We start from the raw sequence: 25,783 nt of genomic DNA, 5'->3' as shown, positions 1-25,783 counted from the left end.
TGAAATGTCCAGGGAATAAAATTATTTCAAGGGACATAAGGGTTGTTTTGATTTGTATGTTTGTTTATGACTGCCTCTCCTTCCCCCCACCCAGAGTCACCCATAGGGAGTCCACGCCAAAAAAGAAAGATAGAAAAGAAGTACATCAGGAATGGCATTGCGGGTGGTATCTTTGAACTGTAAAGGATTGAATTCCCCGATCAAGAGATCTAAGGTATGGAGCGAGGCGGTAGAACTTAAAGCAGACATAATGTGTTTACAAGAGACACATTTAGCAATAAAAGATACTTTTAGGTTGAACCACAAAATGTTCCCTGTAATTTATCAGGCCCCAGCACCGAGTAAAAAAGGAGGGGTGGCACTAATTATTAGTAAGTCGATACAACTAATAGACCCAGTGGTAGATATCGATAAGGAAGGAAGTTATGTGTCTCTCAGGTGCAAGATCGGAGGGATCTACTATGTATTTATTGGATTATATGCTCCAAATCGTAACCAAAACCGATTTTTGAATATGGTTCTTCGCAGAACTCCTTTTTTAGTTAGCGACAGAGATTTATTTTAATTGCCAGGTTAGAGTCAAATAGTAATTGTCTTTGCAGGGTTTCTTTTCCCTTATTCTTGATCACCACTCAGTATAATAGGCTAAACTGTAGAATAAATATTGTCTTTACGATCTTTGGGGGAGATCAAGCCGTCTTATAGTAAGATTCTTTGTTGCCCCTAGCAACCAAAGCAATTTGAGGTTGCTATGGGCAACAAAGAGAATCTTACTATAAGACATAATGATAAATTTCCCTTTATGTTACTCAGGGCTCAAGTCCTGCAGGAACGGGTGGGAACTGAGTTCCTGCACTTTTTCAACAGCAGGAACACCGTTCCCATTAGCAAGAATCCTGCAGAACCAGCCATTGAGTGGAAATCTTGGGTGAGTACCCCCACTTTTTTTCCCAGGACTTGACCCCTGATGTTACTGCATGAGAAAGGAGGGTTCTCTAGTATATGGAACATCACAGTACATCCATAAACAAAAAAAAACCTTCCTGCACATAAAAAGTATTGTCCTCATTGTTTTAAGAGGGGACTGGGACTGAATAGTGACTATTGCTCTGCTCTGGCAGTGGGAAACAGTGACGGTGTTGAGACCACGTAAAGTTCCCAACTTTCTTCCATACCCTGTAAATCAGCTAAACCTGAATAGTTGTGAGTCCTTCCAAAATAACAAAGTAACTTGTTACTGACCAACTTATTCCATCTCTTTAGAAAAATAGAAAGTAGGGAAATGGCGAGGTTCTCAAGGACTGTGGGTTGGTTTGTGTAGGTGAAATTAATCTATGTATAGTATGTGAGAATTAGTACATAGCATTAAGACCTGAGAAGAGGTATAGATTTATATAGAAAAATAGTATTGGTGGAATAGAATGTTATACAGTATATACCAATTTGTATGTATAGTGTGTGGTATAACTGTACCACACACTATACATACAAATTGGTATATACTGTATAACATTCTATTCCACCAATACTATTTTTCTATATAAATCTATACCACTTCTCAGGTCTTAATGCTATGTACTAATTCTCACACACATAGATTAATTTCACCTACATAAACCAACCCACAGTCCTTGAGAACCTCGCCATTTCCCTACTTTCTATTTTTCTAAATATTTAAGGTGGGTTGAGGATACCACCAGGTGAAAGTTCTCGGACCTCCACACAGATGGAGTACATCCACATATAATTTATATTCCATTTCTTTGCTAATACTATAAAAGTAACACTTTGTAACAAATGATACCATTTCCCATTAAAGTATCAGTAGACTCTATACACTACACCCATGAAAACTAATAGCTAAAGGCAGGGCAACGGGAGTGTCTCCTAACTGTGCACAAACCCTTGACATACACAATGTAACATGATGCTCATAACATGGTTGTGTAACCAGCCCGCCCCTTTAAAGATTGCATCACCAAGACAATGTGCAAACACACTGGAAACCACAGTCCATTCAGAAGGTGTTGGCTAGCCTGCTGTGGTACGTATTTCTCAATTGTGTCCTCCTCGGAATTAAAATAGCCTTAAATAATTTAGAAAGTTTACAGGGATAAATAGATTAAAGCAGTAATCCAGACACGCCTTTATAGCTAGTGTTATTGTATACACACTAAATGGGAATTAGGAGAAGCTGTATTTCTTCACATACTTAGTAAGCATACATTAAAAGGGGTTTATACAGGGTGTTTGGGTCAAAATCACACGGCTGAAAAACAAAAATATACTGTACGGTTAAACGTACAAAAACCAGTATACTGCTGAGACACGCCTGCACTGTGTTAATGGTTTACAGTGCCATCATGTGGACACACTAAGTCTGTAGAAATGTTTGCCACATAATATATTCATACTTCAGCTGTATTCACTCTATAATCATATCTCACTACATATTTTTGTTCTGTCATTTGTACAGAAGCCTATATAAAAATGTTTCGTTTATTTTTTTGTTTTTTTTATGTAATAGAGTTGCAAGGTAAATTTGTTGGTATATATGTGGTGAGCCAGAAGGGTAGTGATATAGGGGTGTTGCAATGATGCTACAGGGTCTGGACGTATTAGCCCTTAGTTTGTCGTGACACCAGGGTGCGGTTGTTTTGTATAGAAGGCCCTGCCGACAACCGGTCCACAAACGGCAGGATGATAAACGGAATGTCCACAGCAGGTTTTATGAGATAACTGGAACTTTTACTGAACTTCATATGCAAACAGTCTTTAAAATTAAACAGTTTCTCTTGAGGTAACCGGGATGCAGGTTCCTCACAGGCTTTGCTGGGACTAATAGTCTTGAGCTTTAAGCAGGCCACTGTGCTACTAATTGTTGGATTTGAGTTGAATAGTAGTCACAAAGAATTTGTAGATAGAGCTTTATAACTCACGATTTTAGTGGCTGCTGGATCTTTAGGCTTTGGCCTAGTTGAGATGAATTGAGATATGCTGATTGTGCTTGCTTAGTGTCCTGCATGAAGGAAGTGCAGGAACAAGAGGGGGAATTTAGAGACTACAGCCTCCTATATACTAAGGGGGCTGGACTAATCCCATTGGTTGTCAAGCCTGGAGGTCCTGAACCCAGAGAACTCTGGGTACATCACATGACTCCGGAAGGTCCTAAACATTTATACCATCTCTTATACATATTGTACAATATACAGAAACACATTTATACAAGGCGAACAAGGGGCAAGCCCTGCAGGAGAGCCCTATGGAATGGAGGGACTCTAACTGAGGGGACTTTAGACAGGGACAGGACAAGGTCCTGTACAAGGACACCACGTATACAAAGGGGAAAATGGGCCCTAATGCAAAATTACCAATCCGGATCCTTCCATATGATTTCATGCCTCCATTTGTAGTCTAGAGTGCCCAATGCTTGTGCACTGACCTGACCAGGGCCAATGATAGATATGATTGTACAGAGTGTGGGACGCTCAAGGGATGCCCTAGACATACTTTTAATATTAACTGCAAAATGTTGTAGCCTTTAGATGTAAACCTGCATTTAAATTATGAAATCATTATTTGATTTACCACACAGGCACATATACAGTATATGTACACAGGGCTGGTGCAAGGATTTTTGCCAACCAAGGCGAAAGCCAATTTTGCCACCCCTTGACCACGCCCATTGACACACCCAACCTTACTACTGAGGAGATACACTGTAACAACCCCCCTCCTCATGAAATCTCCTTACTATTGGGGTGACAAACTGTAACAAACCTCCTTCTCATGTAATCAACTACTACTGGGGTAACACTGTAAAAAAAAAAACTCCTCACGTGACGGTGGTTCAGGTTGGGTGGGTGCTTCGGATGAGTGGCGGGTGCTTCAGATGCTGGTTGGTTACTTTATTGCAGTGGGCAGAGCGGCACCCCCCTCAAGAGAGCGCTCTAGGTGGCTGCCTATTTTGCCTATAGGCAGAACAGGCCCTGCATGCATAGGCATACACCTACAAACACACATATGGAGGCAATTGAACACCAGTTAACATGCAAATTTGCTGCAGATATTCACTTCAAATTTAAAATCTGCAAAGATTTTTTTATCTGTTGAGATTTTGCTGGGGGTCTAATTTTACACTATAGTATATTCTATGACAGATTGGCGGCAGCAAACCATGCACAAAAGTCCACACAATTTGGTGCAGATTTGCCACTATGAACATTTGTTCCAGATAAATGTGATGGCCCAGTACGGGATAGTGTAACCCCGTACCTTCCCTGCCCTGTCAGGCAGAGTCCCTCCGTGTCCCAAGGGCCGCCTGCAGTGTTTCTCCCATTGTAAATATGTTATGCATTATGCTGTGTATAGTACCTTTAACAAGTTATATCATGTGATTGTTACCCAGGAGGTATCAGTGACCAGCTGACCCCCAGAGTGACCTATGGGTTACCTGCTAGTCTCCCCCATATAAGTCTTTATTGCCCCCATGCCTAGCCCAGGATCCAGCGGTATACCTTAGGATGGTTATAGGCTAAACCCCGCCCTGGTGTCACGTATACAAGGGTTTAATGCCATCTGCCCTGCACCTCACACCCCGCCACATCACATAAACATACCACATAGTAACCTTGCCAAAAGTTGTCCTTAGCAAGCTTCTGGAAATTCAGCTTCTCAGTAACAACAAACATGAAATATCATCATAGACAGGAATTCAAAATGAAGGTGTCAGTTCTTGGAGCAACTGGACAGACAGGTGCAGCCCTGGTGACCCAAGCCCTGCAGGACGGACATGAAGTAACAGCTCTTGTAAGAAACATCAGCAAAATAACAATCCAACATGAGAAACTTAAGGTACTGTATATACTCTAATCACAAATACCTAGGTAGAGTCTCAATTTTTGTGCTTGCAAGCTTTAATGGGGTACTCCGGTGCTTAGACATCTCATCCCCTATCCAAAGCATAGGGGATAAGATGCCTGATCACGGGAATCCCGCCACTGGGGACCCCCGGGATCTTGCACGCGGCACCCCGTTTGTAATCAGCGTGTTCGCTCCGGGACTGATTACCGGTGACTACAGGGCGGGCGGCGTGACAGTACCCCTTTAAGAATAAAAAAAATAGGATAATGCTGAGGCCATGAAAAAATACAAAAAACAAACAACAAAATACTATTCTTTCCTGCCTCTGGTACTCTGGTAGTCACACTGCTGCTCCCACTTTTTTGCTTCTGGTCCCCCCGCCACTCATTTCTTTAGCCTGCTTGAGAGGCTAAAGCGCTTGGAGCAGGACCTGCCCACTCAGTCAATCATTAACTGGTGATTGGCTGAGCAGGCAGGTCCTGCTCCAAAGCAGGGTGAAGAAACAAGTGTTGGGAAACAGAGGTAGGCAAGTAGATTTTTTTATCTACTATTTTTCCATGGCCCAAGCACTAAAACACCATTAGTATGGTGATATGCAAGTATTTTCTTAAAAGTTGTTTCCTATTCATGAACTTTTCCTGGCCTTACTTTTCTCCTTCAAAATTCACTTCTGGTACTAGGACATTTCTGTAAGTGATATCGGAAGCTTCTTTTCAAGGTAGTTATGTATTTTAGACGACTTGTGCAAATACATGCCATGATCTTGTTTTTAGAATAATAAGCTTTATGTTGTGGTATATCAGTCTATTAAAATGTATGTTTTTTTTTTGTTTGTTGTTTTTTTTTTTTTAGGTAGTAGAAGCCAATATATTTTCAGCAGACTCATTAACTGAACATTTCAAAGGGCAGGACGCAGTTGTATCTTGTCTGGGATTCCAATATAAAATGTTCTCATCAATAAGTGGTTACACAGACTCCATGACTGCCATAGTAGGGGCCATGCGACAGACTGGAGTAAACAGGATGGTGACAATGACTTCCTGGTACACAGACAGTATGTATCTACAGACATTAATATTTTTTCGATAAGAAACATTTTTCATAAACCTTATATTAGGCCTAGAACAGAAAGACCAAATGAGTCCCCTCAAGTATGACAGTCTATGCCCAAAACTGCTGATAACAAGAGAAACTCAGAGGAAAGGCGTGTAGCGACCAATAAAGGTACAAAAGTTAACTTTATTTAACATATATGCTCAATGAATCACAAACATTTAAAAACAAATAAAATAGACCAATAGACAAGATGCTGGAGGACCGACTAACAGGAGGGTACAAACAAAGCAAAATGCAGCTATATAGCTGAAGTTAGTACAATACAGAGTATTTCACAAAGTATCAGTTAATGTAAACAACATAAGGTGCAAGTGAACTGCACATAGAGGAGTCAATGGTATCCATCAGGAGCCAAAGCATAAAGTGCCTAAGCACACGTGAGGGAAACAGAAATACTCTGTAAACACAGACAAGTAGATTACCACAGTGGGACCAATGTGAGCGTGTGCCTCCGTCACCTGACGTTTCGCTGGGGAGCTTCTTCCGGGGTGTGGGTTTTTAAATGTTTGTGATTCATTGAGCATATATATTAAATAAAGTTCACTTTTGTACCTTTATTGGTCGCTACACGCCTTTCCTCTGTGTTTCTCTTGTTACTAGAACAGAAAGAGCTTAACTGTTGCATATATTTTTGCCATTATGACTACCACTTACAACAGAAATCAAACTTTTCAAGATAGAATGCTTCCTTTTATTAAAAGGAGTTATCCAGCCATTTAAGATTGATGTCCTATTCTCAGTGGGTCTTAGTGGGTGGCTACTGGTATGGTGATGCAATGCCCGTGGCACCATTAAACAGCTGAATGACAGGCGTGCCGAGAGTTGGATCCCCACCTAACTAATATTAATGGTCTATCCTTGGGATAGACCATCAAGCTTATAAGTCTGAAAAGCCCTTTTGAGGCTGGGGCTACACAGCATTTTAGTCATGGCAGGGATTGCGCGACCAAAGATTGCAGTGTTACACTGTGTGGACCATGCTGCATCACAGCTAAGGTAAATAAAATAGGGTTGCACTGCAACCAAAAAAGAGGCAGTGACCGCAACCTATCCGAGAACTTTGATCGCAAGGTCACAATCACCTTGTAGCTCCAGTCTAATACTTGTATTACAAACCAGCAATTTAAATCAATATTTGGTGCCAATAACACTTGGAAGAGAGTGGTTCCAAAAGAAGGAAATGTGTAGGAGGAACGTAAGAAAAGCCTTATACTTTTACATCCACCTATGTCTTTTACATCCACCTATGTGCTTGACTTAAGCGTTGTAATGTCTTGATCTTTTACATTGTCTCACTGAAAGACATTAGGGGAGATTTATCAAAACCTGTGCAGAGTAAAAGTTGCCCAGTTGCCCATAGCAACCAATCAGATCGCTTCTTTCATTTTCAAAAAGGCCTGTGGAAAATGAAAGAAGTGATCTGATTGGTTGCTATGGGCAACTGGGCAACTTTTCCTTTGCACAGGTTTTTGATAAATCTCCCCCATTGTTGCAGGTTATAAGCCTCATACACTAGTGCACATTATTACTTCATACAAGCCCTAAAGTCTTCAATTGGATCATTCAATACCTTTAATTTCTTGCAGAGCCATACAGAGTTATTTCTCAGATACCATTAAAATCTGACAGAAAAAAATAAAATTATATTAACCTTTCTCAGATCAATAAATACAACTCTCAGTGTCATATACCTTCTAGCTCTTTGACTGATCTTACATATATGCCTTTACAACTTTTTGGGTTAAGGTATTAAAAACACGTTCCTACACAAACAACCCTTTCCCTTATACCTTCACATGCTAAATGCTCCCTAGTCCTTAGTACAGTTCTTGGAAGGAATCAGTCACATGACGTGTCTTCATATCATGAAACTGTTCATCCACAAAGAATTCAATGCTACACGAAGCAACATATGCACTCCATGGCCCAGATTTATCAAACTGTGTGAGAGAAAAATATAGAGTGATTTTCCCACAGCAACCAATCACAGCTCAGCTTTCGCTTTACCACAGCTCATAGCTGAGCTGTGATTGGTCACTGTGGGAAAATCACTAAATTTTTTTCTCTCTCACGCAGTTTGATAAATCTGAGCCATAGTATATGCATATTCATCTTTATACAGCATCTGGTACACAGTTCTGCCATGTGATTAAGGCCTTGCATGTACACCAACCTTACATACAGTATAGACTGTGTAGTCATTGTAGATATAGGTAGAAATGTAGAAAATATTAGCGGTGGTTATTTCCTGCTGTTTTAAGTAAGTAATTTTATTTTTATTTTTTTTCCAACAGCTAGCTCAGCACAGAATGCCTCATTCTTCGTGAGAAATCTACTTGTACCGCTTATAAAAAGTGTCCTCATAAACATGCGTGAGATGGAAAACTATCTAGAAAAAGAGTGTACTGATCTTAACTGGACTGTTGTAAGACCACCAGGGCTTCAGAATACACCAGTGACTGGTAGGCATTCACTTTATTTACATATTTGTAGGAATAAGTAAAAAAAAAAAACAGCCAAATTCAAAATTCCATATCCAAAGTATAACTGCACTGACAGAACATGTTGACTGTTTTGATTGGTGGGGGTCCAAGTACTGATTATAAAAAGGGGCAAAAGCTCTAAGCTCGGCATTGCCTTTTAGCTCATCTTCAGGTAGCAAAGAAAATGCTTGGCCAAGTGCTTCTGCCCCTTTCATTTTATTGACTAGTGAGGGTCATAACAACCAGAGACCCCCATAGGAAAAACTTCTACCATGTGCAGTTATACTTTGAGTCCAGGTTCACGTCACACATTTTTCACACGTATTCTAATGTGTATTCTGTGTGCAAAAAAATTATTTTGGTAGGCCAACAAAAAAAAAAAAATATAGGGATTAACTATCCCTTTAATATTGAAGGTGTCAATGTGTAGGGACATACTATTTGGAGATGAGCGAAGTTACAGTGATTCGATTCGTCACAAACTTCTCGGCCCGGCAGTTGATGGCTTTAGCCTGCGTAAATTAGTTCAGCTTTCAGGTGCTACGGTGGGCTGGAAAAGGTGAATACAGTCCTAGGAGAGAGTCTCCAGCCCACCGGAGCACCTGAAAGCTGAACTAATTTATGCAGGCTAAAGTCAGCAACCGCCAAGCCGAGAAGTTCGTGATGAATCAAATCACTGTAACTTCGCTCATCTCTAATACTATTGACAAGGGAAATTGTAATACCCAGTAGTCAACTTATAATTCCTAAAGGGGTTATCAAAGGACCGTTACAATACAGAGTAAGGAGTATGTTCACATAGGGTTGTACTTTGCTACTGCGTATTTTACATATGTAGAAGTCAATGGGTAGCTAAACCGGCTGCGTGTTTTGCTACCCATTGACTTCAGTGGTGTCAAAAATATGCAGCAGCAAAATATGGCACGTGTAACCCTACCCTAAAGTTACAATTTCTTTTGGAATACGAGTATTTAGTAAAACAGACAGGTAAGGATATCAAAGTGATAATTTTTTACGCAGTCCATACACAGGGCAGTACAGTTGTACGAAGCCCAGCGGGTTCCGTGTGCGAGCCCAATTCTAATTTATGGGACTTGTGCATGAAGCTCGTTGGTAGTCATATGGTTGTCTCGGCAACTATACTGCCCATCATAAACTACATTGCACTATGCCTGTTTTGGAGATTGGAAAGATTAGAAGTAAGCTAAATGAACCTCAAGTTTAGTACTTAGTAATGTAATACTATTTTGAATTTGTTACAGAAAAAGAAATCTTGACCCATGAAGGATATTTTGTCCCAGATGAGAAAGGTTACCCAATAACCAACACAGTATCACGGGCAGATGTTTCACGCTTTATGCTCTCTACGCTCAGTGATAACAGGTGGACAAGAAAGATAGTCGCAATGTGTTGTAAATAATTGGAAGGAATTTCGAGTGGTAATTGGAATGTATTTACTCTCAGTTTATGTTTTACAACCAATTGCTTTGGGTCTTTTATGCAGTTTTGGACACTTGATTATGCACTTTTTGACTGCACTCCTGGAAATACACACTTGGAGTGATATTATCGACAAACTGTTTTAGCAGCGATTATATTACCATGGAAATGGTCATGTTTATAATTTTTTATCTTGTAAATGACATGTACAGTATGTGCTCATGTGCCCAATTACAAATTATTACATAACTTTTATAGTACAGAAATAAACATGAAACAAAAAATTTGACATGAGCTTTTTACTAGTGTATTGTCTTACTTACAATGTACATTATACATGCCAAAAGCTTTAGTCGCTGGGGGTCCCTCACCAATCATTAAAATGCGAAGAGAAAAGCGCTCGGTGGTAGGCTTTACTTTCTGGCTTGCAGCGATCTATATCACCTTTCACTGGACTTGTAATGGAGCAGCTGAATGGAGATTGTTATAGTGTACTTATACTCACTCACTCTACTGGGTCTTAGTACTGTTACTATGCTACATATGACCTTCTGATCAGTTTTTGTTCATTTTTGGGAGGAAGCATGATAAGAAAAAAAATACAATATATAATTTTATAGTTATAATTTTAATTTCTATGGGACAATTATTGGATAGCAATTTTTTTTAAATGTTTTTCTCTTTTCACAGTGAAAAAAATGTAATTGCATTTTGTTGTGTAGCTAAAACATTTTTATTTTGCAGCCCACAGTTGTGTGAGGGCTTGTTTTTTGCCAGAAGTCATTGTTTGTTGGTACAATTTTTTGAGATTGCTCTGATGTCCACCATTAACCCCTATGGTGTCATGATCAATTCTCATCACAGCATCTGCAGCAATTAAAGGGGTCCTCCAGTGGAAAACATTTTTTTTTTTTTTTTTATAAAATCAACTGGTGCCAGAAAGTTAAACAGATTTGTAAATTACTTCTATTAAAAAATCTTAATCCTTCCAGTACTTATTAGCTGCTGAATACCACAGAGGAAATTCTTTTCTTTTTGGAACACCGTGCTCTCTGCTGACATCATGACCACAGTCCTCTCTGCTGACATCTCTGTCCATTTTAGGAACTGTCCAGAGAAGGAGAAAATCCCTATAGCAAACATATGCTGCTCTGGACAGTTCCTAAAATGGACAGAGATGTCAGCAGAGAGCATTGTGCTTATGATGTCAGCAGAGACCACTGTGTTACAAAAAGAAAAGAATTTCCTCTGTAGTATTCAGCAGCTAATAAGTACTGGAAGGATTAAGATTTTTTAATAGAAGTAACTTACAAATCTGTTTAACTTTCTGGCACCAGTTGATTAAAAAAAAATGTTTTCCAGTGCCTTTAATGATTGCTTTGCTATCAATAGTCCTCTATGGAGACTTTAACCCCTTGGGGACGGAGCCCATTCTAACCCTAAGGACGAGAGCATTTTTTGCAAATCTGACCACTGTCACTTATACATATTCTACTTTATGGTAGTGGTAAATTTTTTTCGATATTTGCATAATTTCTTGGTGAAAAATTCAAAAATTTGATGAAAAATTTGAAAATTTAGCATTTTCTAACTTTGAAGCTCTCTGCTTGTGAGGAAAATAGACATTCCAAATAAATTATATATTGATTCACAAATACAATGGGGGAGATTTATCAAAACCTGTGCAGAGGAAGAGTGGTGCAGTTGCCCATAGCAACCAATCAGATTGCTTCTTTCATTTTTAAAGAGACCTGTGAAAACTGAAAGAAGCGATCTGATTGGTTGCTATGGTCAACTGCACCACTCTTCCTCTGCACAGGTTTTGATAAATCTCCCCCCCATATGTCTACTTTATATTTGCATCATAAAGTTGACATGTTTTTACTTTTGGAAGACATCAGAGGGCTTCAAAATTCAGCAGCAATTTCCCACTTTTTCACAAAATTTTCAAAATCGGAATTTTTCAGGGATCAGTTCAGTTTTAAAGTGGATTTGAAGGGCCTTCATATTAGAAATACCCCACAAATTACCCAATTATAAAAACTGCCCCCCCTCAAAGTATCCAAAATGACATTCAGTAAGTTTGTTAACCCTTTAGGTGTTTCACAGGAATAGCAGCAAAGTGAAGGAGAAAATTCAAAATCTTCATTTTTTACACTCACATGTTCTTGTAGACCCAATTTTTGAATTTTTACAAGTGGTAATAGGAGAAAAAGCCCCCCAAATTTGTAACCCAATTTCTCTCGAATAAGGAAATACCTCACATGTGTATGTCAAGTGTTCAGCGGGCGTAGTAGAGGGTTCAGAAGGGAAGAAGCAACAATGGGATTTTGGAGAGTGAGTTTTTCTGATATGGTTTTTGGGGGGCATGTCACATTTAGAAAGCCCCTATGGTGCAGAACAGCAGAAAACCCCACATGGCATACTATTTTGGAAACTACACTCCTCAAGGCACGTTACAAGGGGTCCAGTGAGCCTTAACACCCCGCAGGTGTTTGACGACTTTTTGTTAAAATCGGATGTGTAAATGAAAAAAACATTTTTTCACTAAAGTGCAGTTTTTTCCCCAAATTTACAATTTTAAAAAGGATTATGGGAGAAAATGCCCCCCAAAATTTGTAACCCCATCTCTTCTGAGTATGGAAATACCCAATGTTAGGATGTAAAATGCTCTGCTGGCGAACTACAATGCTCAGAAGAGAAGGAGCGCCATTGAGCTTTTGGAAAGAGAATTCGTTTGGAATGGTAGTCAGGGGCCATGTGCGTTTACAAAGCCCCCTGTGGTGCCAGAACAGTGGACCCCCCCCCACATGCGACCCCCCCACAGTGGACCCCCCCACATACACCCCTCACAGAATTTAATAAGGGGTGCAGCGAGTATTTACACCCCACTGGCGTTTGACAGATCTTTGGAACAGTGGACTGTGCAAATGAAAAATTTAATTTTTCATTTTCACGGACCACTGTTCCAAAAATCTGTCAGACACCTGTGGGGCATAAATGCTCACTGTACCCCTTAATGCACTACATGAGGGGTGTAGTTTCCAAAATGGGGTCACATGTGGGGGGGTTCATTGTTCTGGCTCTATGGGGCTTTGTAAACACACGTGGCCTTCAATTCCGGACAAATTTTCTCTTCAAAATCCCAATGGCGCTCCTTCTCTTCTGAGCATTGTAGTTCATCCGCAGAGCCCTTTACATCCACATATGGGGTATGTTCTTACTCAGAAGAAATGGGGTTACAAATTTTGGGGGGCTTTTTTCCTATTCTCCCTTGTGAAAATGAAAAATTTGGGGTAACACCAGCATTTTAGTGAAAACATTTTTTTTTTTCATTTTCCCATCCAAATTTAATGAAAATTTGTCAAACACCTGTGGGGTGTTCAGGCTCACTATAACCCTTGTTACGTTCCATGAGGGGTGTAGTTTCCAAAATGGGGTCACATGTGGGTATTTATGTTTTTGTGTTTATGTCAGAACCGCTGTAAAATCAGCCACCCCTGTGCAAATCACCAATTTAGGCCTAAAATGTACATGGTGCACTCTCACTCCTGAGCCTTGTTGTGTGCTCGCCGTTTTGCAACAGCTGGAGGCTCTGTTTTGGAAACACTGCCGTACAATACGTTTTTCATTTTTATTGGGGGGGACAGTGTAAGGGGGTGTATATGTAGTGTTTTACCCTTTATTATGTGTTAGTGTAGTGTAGTCTTTTTAGGGTACATTCACACTGGCGTGTTACGGTGAGTTTCCCGCTAGGAGTTTGAGCTGCGGCGAAAAATTTGCTGCAGCCCAAACTTGAAGCAGGAAACTTACTGTAAACCTGCCCGTATGAATGTAGCCTGTACGTTCACATGGGGGGGGCAAACCTCCAGCTGTTTCAAAACCACAACTCCCAGCATGTACTCACAGACCGTGCATGCTGGGAGTTGTACTTTTGCAACAGCTGGAGGCACACTGGTTGGAAAACCTTCAGTTAGGTTCTGTTACCTAACTCAGTATTTCACAACCAGTGTGCCTCCAGCTGTTGCAAAACTACAACTCCCAGCATGTACTGACAGACCGTGCATGCTGGGAGTTGTACTTTTGCAACAGCTGGAGGCACACTGGTTGAAAACCTTCAGTTAGGTTCTGTTACCTAACTCAGTATTTTCCAACCAGTGTGTCTCCAGCTGTTGCAAAACTACAGCTCTCAGCATGTACTGATCGCCGAAGGGCATGCTGGGAGATGTAGTTATGCAACAGCTGGAGGTTATGCAACTGCAACTCCCAGCATGCCAAGACAGCTGTTTGGGCATGCTGGGATTTGCAGTTTTGCAACATCTGGAGGGCTACAGATTATAGACCACTGCACAGTGATCTCCAAACTGTGACCCTCCAGATGTTGCAAAACTACAAATCCCAGCATGCCCAGACAGCAAAGAGCTGTTTGGGCATGCTGGGAGTTGTAGTTTTGCAAGATCTGGAGGGATACAGTTTAGAGACCATTGTATAGTGGTCTCAAACTGCAGCCCTCCAGCTGTTGCAAAACTACATATTCCAGCATGCACAAACAGCTGTCTGGGCATGCTGGGAGTTGTAGTTTTGCAACATCTGGAGGGCTACAGTCTCAGACTGTAGCCCTCCAGATGTTGCTAGGCATCCAGGGAGCCGTCCTCTTCTGCCACACGACGTCGCCACCCACCGATCTCCGTCGCCCGCAGCCTCCGGACGGGTAAGTGGATCTTCGGTGCCCGGTCCCCTTCGGTTCCGCGTTCTGCCCCGCCTATTGTGGGTGGGCAGGACGGGGAAAACAAAAGTTAACCCCCCCGCCCCCAATCTGCTATTGGTGGTCGTGTCTAGACCACAAATAGCAGGGAAAGGAGGGGTGGCACCCCTGCCACCTCACTCCTATCCCTTCAGGGGGATCGTAGGTGTCTTAGACAACCGCAATCCCTCTTATATTCCGGGTCACCATAGACCCGTAATGACCCGGAATAGGCGCAAATCGCAAATGTGAATTTATTGACCCCCTTGGGCATTTGCACGGGATGCCTGCTGATAGATATCAGCAGTCACCCCGGTCCGGTCCCTGCCTGGTGCGCGGCGGGGACAGAAATTCCCACGGGCGTATGGATACGCCCTTCTCCTTAAGCACCAGGATGCAAGGGAGTATGCATACGCCCTTCGTCCCCAACAGGTTAATAGTGTAAAATAAATGGTTAAATAAAAAAATATATATCTTTTTTTTTAACATATGTGATATTGGCAGGTCCGAATTATCAAAATATAATGAATATGATGAACAGTATAAACGTGGGAAAAAAAAACAACTGATGCTTTTTTGTCACATCACATTCCAAAAATATAAAAAGCAATTAAAAAGTCACATATGCACACAAGTTTGTTGTGTCCTTAAAAGGAGCACGCCAGTGGAAAACTGTTTTAAATCAACTGGTGCCAGAAAGTTAAACAGATTTGTAAATTACATCTATTCAAAAATCTTACCACAGTGCTCTCTGCTGACACTCTTTTTATTATAAATATATAAAACTTAACAAAACAGAAAAACAGGCTTAACTAGCAATAACAGCTTAACTAGCAATAACAAAACACAACACAACACAACAAAACCTGCCTAACCGGCCAGCCCAGCTTAGCTGATCTAACAAAACACATAACATTATACCTACATATAAATTACCTACATATAAATTGTCAAAAATACTATCACACACACACACACACACATACCCACGCCTAAACATAAAAAATAGCTTTACTTAGCTTTAAACTAAAAACAACCAGACTTGGTAAAAACTCAACTGCACATTACATTCACAACTAACACCCCCCTCTTTTTTTTTTTTTTATTACATTTTTTTCCCCACACACATATACACATCTCTACATATACATATATATATATATATATATATATATATATACATATATATATATATATATATATACACATATATACATATATATACACATACCTTTTTTTATCTACACTACCATAATATAACCAATATTAAGTTAAAGTAATACAAAAATGCTAACTAAATCTGATCCGATTGCCTATCTTCATCCCCTCATAAAATAAAATAACCAATCCATACTATATAATAATATATACAATACAAATATAAAAATACAAATACATAACCTAAATGCAAATATATACATAAACCATATACACCAAAAAAACAAACTATACATCTACAAAACACATGACATCCTACACTAGACTAACCCATCACCCACACAACCACCCACCTTGACATGGGTCAGAGTCCATAGTCCATGAATATCCAGTCCAGTCCATAACTGACCCATGCCAGCCCCTCCAAACATCCGCCAACCCACCAATTCCCCCACCCAACCATACAAATACAACTTCACAACACAACATAACATCATATACAAATACAAAACAATACAACCCACCTTAGGCCCAAGTTCGGTCGCCTGTAAGCCCTTTAGGCAATACATATTCTGAAAACAAAACAAAAAGACTAGGGCGTACATGCATAGCCCACCACCAGGAAGAAGGATGGCAATCCTGATGTCACTTTTTTTAAACTCTCTCCACTAACTTTTCCCTTCGACTCACCCTACTGTTATCCCTTCAACAAACTGACCCTGCACTCACCCTCTCTCTGTCCCTATATTAATCAGGATAGAAGGGGGAAAAAAATAAAAAAATCCAATCCAGGTTGCTGCATGCCTAATGCAACCAGGCAAGGTGAGTGGTTATTGCATATACCGCTCACTCTAAATATTTACATCTGATCAAACGTACTGCCCTATGAGAGCTCTGTCTTTTTTTCATTCTTATACAGTACAATCTGTCCCTATATTGCTATCCCTAACCAGAAACAGGGGTACTCTACCCAAGAGGTCTAGTACCAAGGGCACATCAAATGAAAAACCTCTCCACAGGAGAGAAGCCCTGCTGGTACCAAGACTGCCATACTCCAAAGACCTGATATTCCCAAGGTCACCGGTGATGTTCCTACAGACCTCCACCTCGGAGAGGACTTTCCGCTGTGTAGATACTAGACACCGTGCGTTCCACGTGTAGTACCTATCCACTAAACTGACTACAAATAAAGTGCCCCGGTCTCGGCCACCCAGCATCCTGAATGCCCCATAAGCCCACTCCGGATAGGTAAGGCCAGCAAGGTAACTCAAGCCAATGGAAGCGCCCACCCGGTTGTAGACCCCTATATTAAAAGGACAATGAAGCAGGAAGTGGTCCATGCTTTCCAGCGTGTCCCCGCACTCTTCTCAGGGACATCCCCGGTCATCAGAGCTCCTACACTTCAAATTGTCCTTTACATATAGCTTCCGCTGAAAGCAGCACCAGGCCAAGTCCCAAAACTTCTGGGGGATCCTTTTCATGTTTAAAAGGTACAACCCCACCCTCAGATCCCGACCTGGGCAGTCCCTGGGCTTTGTCAAGGAACTGCCTTGACTGGGTCCTGATCTCCCACACTCCCAGACCCCACCGACGTATCGCCTTCAGAGTTGGGGTAGCATAAGCCGGAAGATATCCGTGTGGCGTACGGAGGTCCTTCACTTGCCCTCCTCTCTCCCATTCCTGGAAGAAAGGCAGAAACCATTCCCTGCAGGAGAGTACCCATGGAGGAGCCCTCTCTGACCAGAGGTTTGCAATGTTGGCTTTCAAGAAGGTGTTTGTTAAGAACACCACAGGGTTTACCATAAATAAACCCCCTAGTCTCCTCGTGCGGAGGGAAAAACAGGTTGTAGATCCTAGTGTAGTAAGCCTCTAGCAAGATACATACACTGCCCAAATAGATAAGCAAGGGGAGCAGGTACGATTTGATCAGGTGTACCCTTTCCCTGAGGGTCATAGACCAGCCCTTCCACTGGTCCACCTTCTGAGTGGCATCCTGGAGCTTACCATCCCAGTTTTTGGTGGGATAATCATCCTGACCGAATGTGATGCCCAAAACTTTTGCTGACTCTCTGGGCCCTGGAAGGGAGATCAAACGTGGGATTTCCCCCTCCCAGCCAGAGACTCTCACACTTATCCCGGTTGATCTTAGACCCTGATGCCTCCGAGTAGCGGTCCAGTTCCGACATCACCACATCGACCTCCTCTCTCGAGGACACGAAAATGGTGACATCATCAGCGTATGCCACCACTCTCTGGGCGACATCCAGCTCCACCAGACTCATCCTGACTCCCGCCAACGGCCCGCAATCTACCCTCCGGACAAAGGGATCGATTGCGAACACGTATAAATGCGGCCTCAAAGGACAACCCTGACTGACTCCGGACCCCACCTCAAAAGAGCGGCCAGACCACCACAAGCGGGAAACTCTCTGCCCCTGCATACAAGATCTTAAGCCAATTAAAGCCATATCTCGGTAAGCCATATCTCAGGAGGACAGACCAGAGGTACTCATGGTTCACCCGATCAAATGCTTTGGCCTGATCTAAGGACAGCAAGTACCCCTTCCAGAGACCTGCACTACTCCGCTCCACTGCCTCCCTGACACTAAGGACAGCACTTAAGGTGCTTCGGCCTGGAACAGAGCAGTGCTGAGCCCCCAAAAGGAGCCGGGGTGCAAACTTCACCAGCCGATTAAACAGTATCTTGGCCAGAAGTTTCCTGTCCGTATTGAGAAGAGCTATGGGTCTCCAATTCTCAATACGGCTCGGATCTTTACCCTTTGACAGGAGAATCAGGGCGGACCTCCTCATTGACTTCGGCAGAGTGCCCGAGGAGAGACACTCATTGAATACCTCAGTCAAGAGGGGAGCTAAGGACTCCTTAAAGGTCCTGTACAACTCGGATGTTAAGCCATCCGGACCTGGCGAATTCTTAGGGGCAAGCCCCTTGATCGCCAGTCTTACTTCCTCTTCCCTGATTTCTTTTGCCAAAACATCAAGAGAGGGGTCTACCCCTGGCTCAGGAACGGTTTCAGCCAGGAAAACCGACATCTTGTCTCGATCCAGATCCTTCCTCCCTAAGAGGTGCGAGTAGAAGGATCTGACAACCTCCAAGATCCCTGATCTGGACCGATTCAGAGATCCTGTACCATCAATCAGTCCTGAAATGACTTTACTACTCACTGATATCTTACAGTTTCTGTAAGGGTCGGGCGAGCGGTACTTCCCGAAATCGTACTGACACCTCATCAGCAAGGATTTCACTCTGGAGATATCCTCTCGGCTACCTCCAGTCGAGACGAGAAGCTCGAGTTTCCTCCTCAGACCCTGATACAAGCGATACCTGTTCAGGGACCTGAGGCTGGAGAGCTGGAAGAAGAACCCTGCAACCCGCTTCTTGAATATCTCCCACCATTCCAGCTTATTACTACAAAGATCCAGTAAAGGTACCCAACTCTGAAGAAAATCCTCAAAGGACTGTCTCACCTCCGCTTCCTCCAGCAGGGATGAATTCAGCTTCCAGTAACCATCACCCATCCGGGGGGTCTCTGAAACATTCAGTTAAACAAAATCATACAGTGATCGGAGAATTCCACCTCAGCCACGGAGACTGCGGAAGAGACGGCTTCCTCCTTTAAATAAAACCTATCTATCCTAGACCTGCGACTACCTTGATGATAGGTGAAACCCGCGTGGCCCAAGGGGCTCCGGATGTGGGCGTCCTCTATGCGAGCTTCTCTGGCTATGCTAATCAGTGCCACACTATCGCAAGTCAGCGGACCATTGGAGCCTCTTCTATCTTGGTACCTCGTGACATTATTGAAGTCCCCTCCAAAGATCACCTGCCGACTCGTAAAAAGAAAGGGCTTAATCCTCGTAAAGAAATCTTTACAGCCCCGCTTAGTTTGCGGGGCGTAGATTTTAATGAGCCGGAGCTCTTGTCCCTTCATGAGGACATCTAAGATCAGGCACCTCCCCATTTCTGACTCAATAACCCGTCTGCATTCAACTGGAGCGGTAAAAAGGACCGCCACCCCACTATACGGCTCAGCCACAAGAGACCAGTGGGGGGGGGGGGGGGACCGCGCTTCCACTCTCTTCTGGCTTTTACCAGAGAGGCTAGATCTGACAACCTGGTCTCTTATAAAAAGAAAACGTCAGCTTCAACACGGCCGAGAAAATCAAAGGCTGCGAATCTAGCCGTTTCCGACTTTATGCTGGCGCAGTTAATAGATGCCAGCGTCAGTGGGGTGAGTGCCGCCATCCTGGGTGATTGAGTTAGATGGCCTCACCCCTTAAACCTTCTTCCTCTCCTTCCCTCCACCCCCATCTGAATCAGAGGAAGACCCTTTACCCCTTTTTAGGCTCAGAGACATATCCATCCCCGGATCTTTACCTCCGGCATCTGGTGTTACCTCCACCCCTGAGGAAACTGTCCCAGAGGAAGGAGGCTAGGCACCTCCTGGAGGCCGCACTGCCTCCTGACCCTCAAGAGGAGGAGGGGAGGTAGTATCCCCAAGGGCCTCATACCGATTTGAAAGGACGATCAGAGGGTCGGAGACTGAGTTGTTCCTTCTATGGTCTGAGGCTACAGCTGAAGAGGAGGATGGCACCACCTTACTCTTACCCTTCTTCCTCCTCTTCTTTTTCTGGCCACCATTTACTGTCTGTCCCTTCTCCTCCTCCTCATCCACAGTTTCGGATTCAGAGGCATGACTGGAGGAAGGAGCATCTTGACTTTCTTCCCTACGCAGTCTCCCCATCTCCTCGTCCAGTTTGGCCTCACCCAAAGCCTCAGAGTTATTCTGACCTCCTTCTGAGTCAGTGTCTGGAGTGGGACCCCGAGCTACCCCTGGCACCTGGGCATTCTCAAGGGCCCTCTCCAACCTGCGCTTCTCCTCTCGCCTCCGCATAGAGGGGGTCTTATGTTTTTCCTTCACTGGCTTTGGTGCCCCCTCTCCTCCACCGGTCCCTTCCCCCGCTGGGGCAACCGTTAGGCTTTCCCCAGCCGGGGCGGTCACAGCGTTAGAGAACGAGCCCGGACACCGGCTGAACGGGTGACCTAAGTCACCACACAAGTTACACCGAATCTGTCCACAGGTGGCCGCCAGGTGACCCACCCCACAGCAGAGGGCGCATATCTGCTGAGTGCAGTTGGCACTAAAGTGGTTTGGGTCACCACATCTGTGACACAGCTTTGGCTGCCCCTGGTAGAAGATCTGAATCCTGTCGCGTCCCAGGAAGGCGGCCGAAGGGATGTGGGTGACCGTGTTCCCTGAACGCCTGAGACAGACGGAAAACATCCAGGACCCTGACCATATATTGTGCTCATCAAAGTTCTTCCGGGGGCGTCCGTCACCTCCCCGTACCTGCCCAACCAGGTCATAATGTCATAACAAGAAAGTGACTCGTTACAGGTAAAAACGGTCACTTTCTTTACCATACTCTGGTGAGATACCACTTTTACAGCGAAATCTCGCCATCCGGGCTCGTTTTTCATCAGCTCATAATTAGAACAAAAGAGATCTAGTCCCTCCAGCCTAACAAAGCTGACATCAAACTCGGAGGAGCCGAAGGGGTGAATCAGGGCAAAGATGTCCCTAGCCCTGAAACCCATCTGGAAAAGAAGCTCCACCACCTTGCCCCTTTGGGAGCACGCATCTTCGCCTTTCCAGACCAGACGGGCCACATTCCTGCGACCTACCTCCTGCCCGGGTGTCTGGAGGGACCATATGGTCTCCCCATTCCTCACTTGGAACGCTCCCAGACCATGTCTCTCCCCCCAAAAAGACAGGTCCATCTCCTTTCCCTCTACCTGGAGCGTCCTTTCTCCTATCTTCAGTGCCTCCAGGAGGCGCCGTTGCAACTGACCGTCACCAGATGCAGGAGGTAAAGATCCCACTGAACCCCCAGCCGCCACACTTGCATAACTCCTGGCGACTGTGGGGGCAGCCAGACCAGACACCATCCCTATGTCCCTGCCTAGGCCACCTGTACTGCCACAAAAGCCACTACCACTCCTCCCATCTGCACCACTACCACTCCTCTCATTCACACCACTACCACTCCTCCCATTCACTCCAACACCACTCCTTCCATTCACTCCACTACCACTCCACCCATCTACACCACTACCACTCCTCCCATCTACACCACTACCACTCCTCCCATCTACACCACTACCACTTCTCCCATCTACACCACTACCACTCCTCCCATCTACACCACTACCACTCCCACATACACCCCTCTCATCCACAGCACTACCACTCCCATCATTCACACTCTTTGTATTTACATTGCTTTATTTACAGTATATATGGGATCAGCAGCTGCTTCACCCACTACCTCTGGGCTGGCCTGGACGTGTTTTAGCTTGGGCTTCTTGCTCCTTCTTAGGTCACCGGCAGCTGCCCACACTGACTCCTCCTCTATACAAGACGTCACCGTAGACGCCAAATCCCGAGGCTGAGGCTGCCCATCCGGGCGCACCTCCACCCCTCCTTCTGACACTGATGTGCAAGGACTCCCCTCCCTATTAGGGGAGATCCCGCAGCATCCGCGCCACACACTGCGCCCGACCGCACAGGCTCAGCAGTAGGTCCCGGTGCCCGGACACTCCCCCCCCCTCTCAGGGGAGTGCCCTGCAGAGCTGGTGACATTGCCCACAATACTCGGGGAACCGCTCCCCTTGCACACTGCCGCATAACTATTGCCCACCATTAGCCCGTCCTGCTCTTCCCTACCAGCAGGACACGTGACTGTGGCACCCGCGGCCATGTTGGATGCAGCACTGTATCCCCCGTGCTGGTCCCGTTCCACAGCAGAAGCGGGATCTGGCAGGGCGGGGGGCCCAGCAGCCTGAACCAACTTTTCAGGTGGCCCAGACTGCTTGAAAGGGGAGAAGACAAACTTCACTTGCTTCCCAGCCTTTTTCTTCTTCTTTTTCTTCCTTTTATTCTCCTCAGGGCCCAGGTCCTGGCCAAAACTGAAATTTTCCAGACGGGTGGGTGACTCCTGCATCACTATGGCCCTCAGGAGCCCCCCACCGACCGGGCTGCTGTCACCGCCATCACTGCTGTCACTTTCCTCTGAGGTGGTTTGTAAGGCGACTTGAGCAGGGTTAATATATTCTGCACTTGGGGTGACAGAGGTCTTAGGGGTACACGGGGTATCACACACATCCCCCTCACTCTCATCACCCTCACTGCCGCCATCTCCCTCACCACCTTCCTCCATCTTCTCCTCTGTATAAAAAAGGCATTCTTCCTCCCCCTGACTATCCTCTTCCTCCTTCACAGGGGTCCGCATGGTTTTATAGCGGTCGTTATTTTTTAACTTATCCTTAACCCTTTAAGGACTCAGTCCATTTTGGCCTTAAGGACTCAGACAATTTAATTTTAACGTTTTCATTTTTTCCTCCTCGCCTTCTAAAAATCATAACTCTTTTATATTTTCATCCACAGACTAGTATGAGGGCTTGTTTTTTGCGCGACCATTTGTCCTTTGTAATGACATAACTCATTATATCATAAAATGTATGACGCAACCAAAAAACACTATTTTTGTGGGGAAATTAAAAAGAAAAACGCAATTTTGCTAATTTTGGAAGGTTTCGTTTTCACGCTGTACAATTTACGGTAAAAATGACATGTGTTCTTTATTCTGAGGGTCATTACGATTAAAATGATACCCATTATTACATACTTTTATATTATTGTTGTGCTTAAAAAAAATCACAAACTTTTTAACCAAATTAGTACGTTTATAATCCCTTTATTTTGATGACCTCTAACTTTTTTATTTTTCCGTATAAGCGGCGGTATGAGGGCTCATTTTTTGCGCCATGATCTGTACTTTTTTTTTATACCACATTTACATATAAAAAACTTTTAATAAATTTTTTATAATTTTTTTTTAATAAAATGTATTAAAAAAAGTAGCAATTTTGGACTTTTTTTTTTTTTTATGTTCACGCCGTTCACCGTACGGGATCATTAACATTTTATTTTAATAGTTTGGACATTTACGCAGGCGGCGATACCAAATATGTCTAATAAATTTATTTTTGACGCTTTTTGGGGGTAAAATAGGAAAAAACTGACATTTTACTTTTTTATTGGGGGAGGGGATTTTTCACTTTTTTTTTACTTTTACATTTTTTTTTACACTTAATTAGTCCCCATAGGGGACTATTCATAGCAATACCATGATTGCTAATACTGATCTGTTCTATGTATAGGACATAGAACAGATCAGTGTTATCGGCGATCTTCTGCTCTGGTCTGCTCAATCTCAGACCAGTGCAGAAGACGCCGGGAGCCGGAAGGAGGAAGGTGAGGGGACCTCCGTGCGGTGTTCTGAATGATCGGATCCCCGCAGCAGCGCTGCGGGCGATCCGATCATTCATTGAAATCGCGCACTGCTGCAGATGCCGGGATCTGTATTGATCCCGGCACCTGAGGGGTTAATGGCGGACACCCGCAAGATCGCGGGCGTCGGCCATTGCCGGCGGGTCCCTGGCCGGGATCAGCCGCGCATGACACGGGCATCGCTCCGATGCCCGCGGTTATGCACAGGACGTAAATGTACATCCTGGTGCGTTAAGTACCACCTCACCAGGACGTACATTTACGTCCTGCGTCCTTAAGGGGTTAAACATGCCCGCTCCCTCTATGATCTGCATTCGGGCTGACACCACCTCCTGCTCCTCTGCCTTCAGTTCACACACCCTGGCAGCAAACTTAGCCCTCATAGCCTTGGCAGAGTTATCTGTCTGGTAGCGGGCAAACTTCAGATCTTCCCTTAACATTTTCAGCTTCTTTCCCAGCTGCTCATATTCCACCAGCTTTGCCTGCATGCGGGAACCAAACGTGGCAAGCGACTCCCCCCGTCCCAGTACATTTTTCGGTAAAAATTACACTTTATCTTTATTCTGTAGGTCCATAGGATTAAAATGATATCCTACTTATATAGGTTTGATTTTGTCGCACTTCTGGAAAAAATCATAACTACATGCAGGAAAATTTATACATTTAAAATTGTCCTTTTCTGACCCCTATAACTTTTTTATTTTTCCACATACAGGGCGGTTTGAGGGCTCATTTTTTGCGCCGTGATCTGAAGTTTTAATTGGTACCATTTTTATTTTGATTGGACTTCTTGATCGCTTTTTATTCCTTTTTTTATGGTATGAAAAGTGACCAAAAATACGCTATTTTGGACTTTGGAATTTTTTTGCGTGTACGCCATTGACCGTGCGGTTTTATTAATGATATATTTTTATAGTTCAGACATTTACGCACGCGACGATACTACATATGTTTATTTTTATTATGGTTACATATTTTTAATATGGAATTTGGGAAAAGGGGGGTGATTTAAACTTTTAATAAAGAAGGGGTTACAGGAATCAGCTGGGGGCTGGCCGGTATGACGCGGGCTCGAGTCGGGAGCCCGCGTCATACCCCGGTAACGGCCATTGGACGAGTATAGACGTCCATGGTCGTTATCAAGTTAAACAAGTTTCACCTGTGAAAAAACTTTATTTTTTACAATGCAATTATTAACAGTTGTAATAGGCCACACTATGAGCATTAAATCCTATTGTAAAGGGACTTGTCTGTAGAAACCAGTGATCATAATAACTTGATTCCCAAGTGCATCTGTCATCTCCCCCATGGAGGTCATGAGTTCAAGGCCTCCTGCACACATCCATATCAGAGTCACGTAGTCCAGATCTGTAGCATAGCAACCAAATAAATGTAAGGGCACATACTATCCAATCGGATTTCTTGACTAATGAAACATAAAGTCATGATTTTGCCCCTACCTGTATGTGGAGAAGTCATTTAAATTGTGACTTGTTCTACTACTTTCTAGTGTTGGGTGTGAATATTCGCATTTCGAATTTTTATTGCGAATATCGCAAATTCACGAATTCGGGAATATTGCGAATGTATGCACTATATATTCAAAA

General features: G+C 43.6%; 1 protein-coding gene across 2 annotated transcripts; it reads left to right on the top strand.

The window, feature by feature from the left end:
• The first annotated feature begins 828 nt into the window (after positions 1 to 828).
• Positions 829 to 10,189, top strand: LOC130365832 (uncharacterized). Of its 2 annotated transcripts, none has more exons than XM_056568897.1 (5): positions 829 to 928; positions 4,707 to 4,854; positions 5,716 to 5,917; positions 8,274 to 8,441; positions 9,725 to 10,189. In XM_056568897.1, exons 2-5 carry the CDS (start codon positions 4,720 to 4,722, stop codon positions 9,880 to 9,882), a joined length of 663 nt encoding a protein of 220 aa, XP_056424872.1. In that variant the 5' UTR covers positions 829 to 928; positions 4,707 to 4,719; the 3' UTR covers positions 9,883 to 10,189. The 2 variants fall into 2 exon arrangements, with proteins under 2 accessions (XP_056424872.1, XP_056424871.1); XM_056568896.1 differs by lacking the exon at positions 829 to 928 and adding an exon at positions 1,945 to 2,044.
• The last annotated feature ends 15,594 nt before the right edge of the window (positions 10,190 to 25,783 follow it).

This window comes from Hyla sarda, chromosome 1, assembly GCF_029499605.1.
Source record: "Hyla sarda isolate aHylSar1 chromosome 1, aHylSar1.hap1, whole genome shotgun sequence".
NCBI classification, from domain to species: Eukaryota; Metazoa; Chordata; class Amphibia; order Anura; family Hylidae; genus Hyla; species Hyla sarda.
This window is presented reverse-complemented; position numbering and strand designations above follow the sequence as displayed.

Bases quoted from the DNA above. Each gene is read 5' to 3' on its own strand.
- LOC130365832 (XM_056568897.1), top strand. From the start codon at position 4,720: ATGAAGGTGTCAGTTCTTGGAGCAACTGGACAGACAGGTGCAGCCCTG. The intron at 5,918-8,273 runs GTATGTATCTAC...TTTTTCCAACAG, and splicing joins GACTTCCTGGTACACAGACA to CTAGCTCAGCACAGAATGCC. The intron at 8,442-9,724 runs GTAGGCATTCAC...AATTTGTTACAG, and splicing joins TCAGAATACACCAGTGACTG to AAAAAGAAATCTTGACCCAT.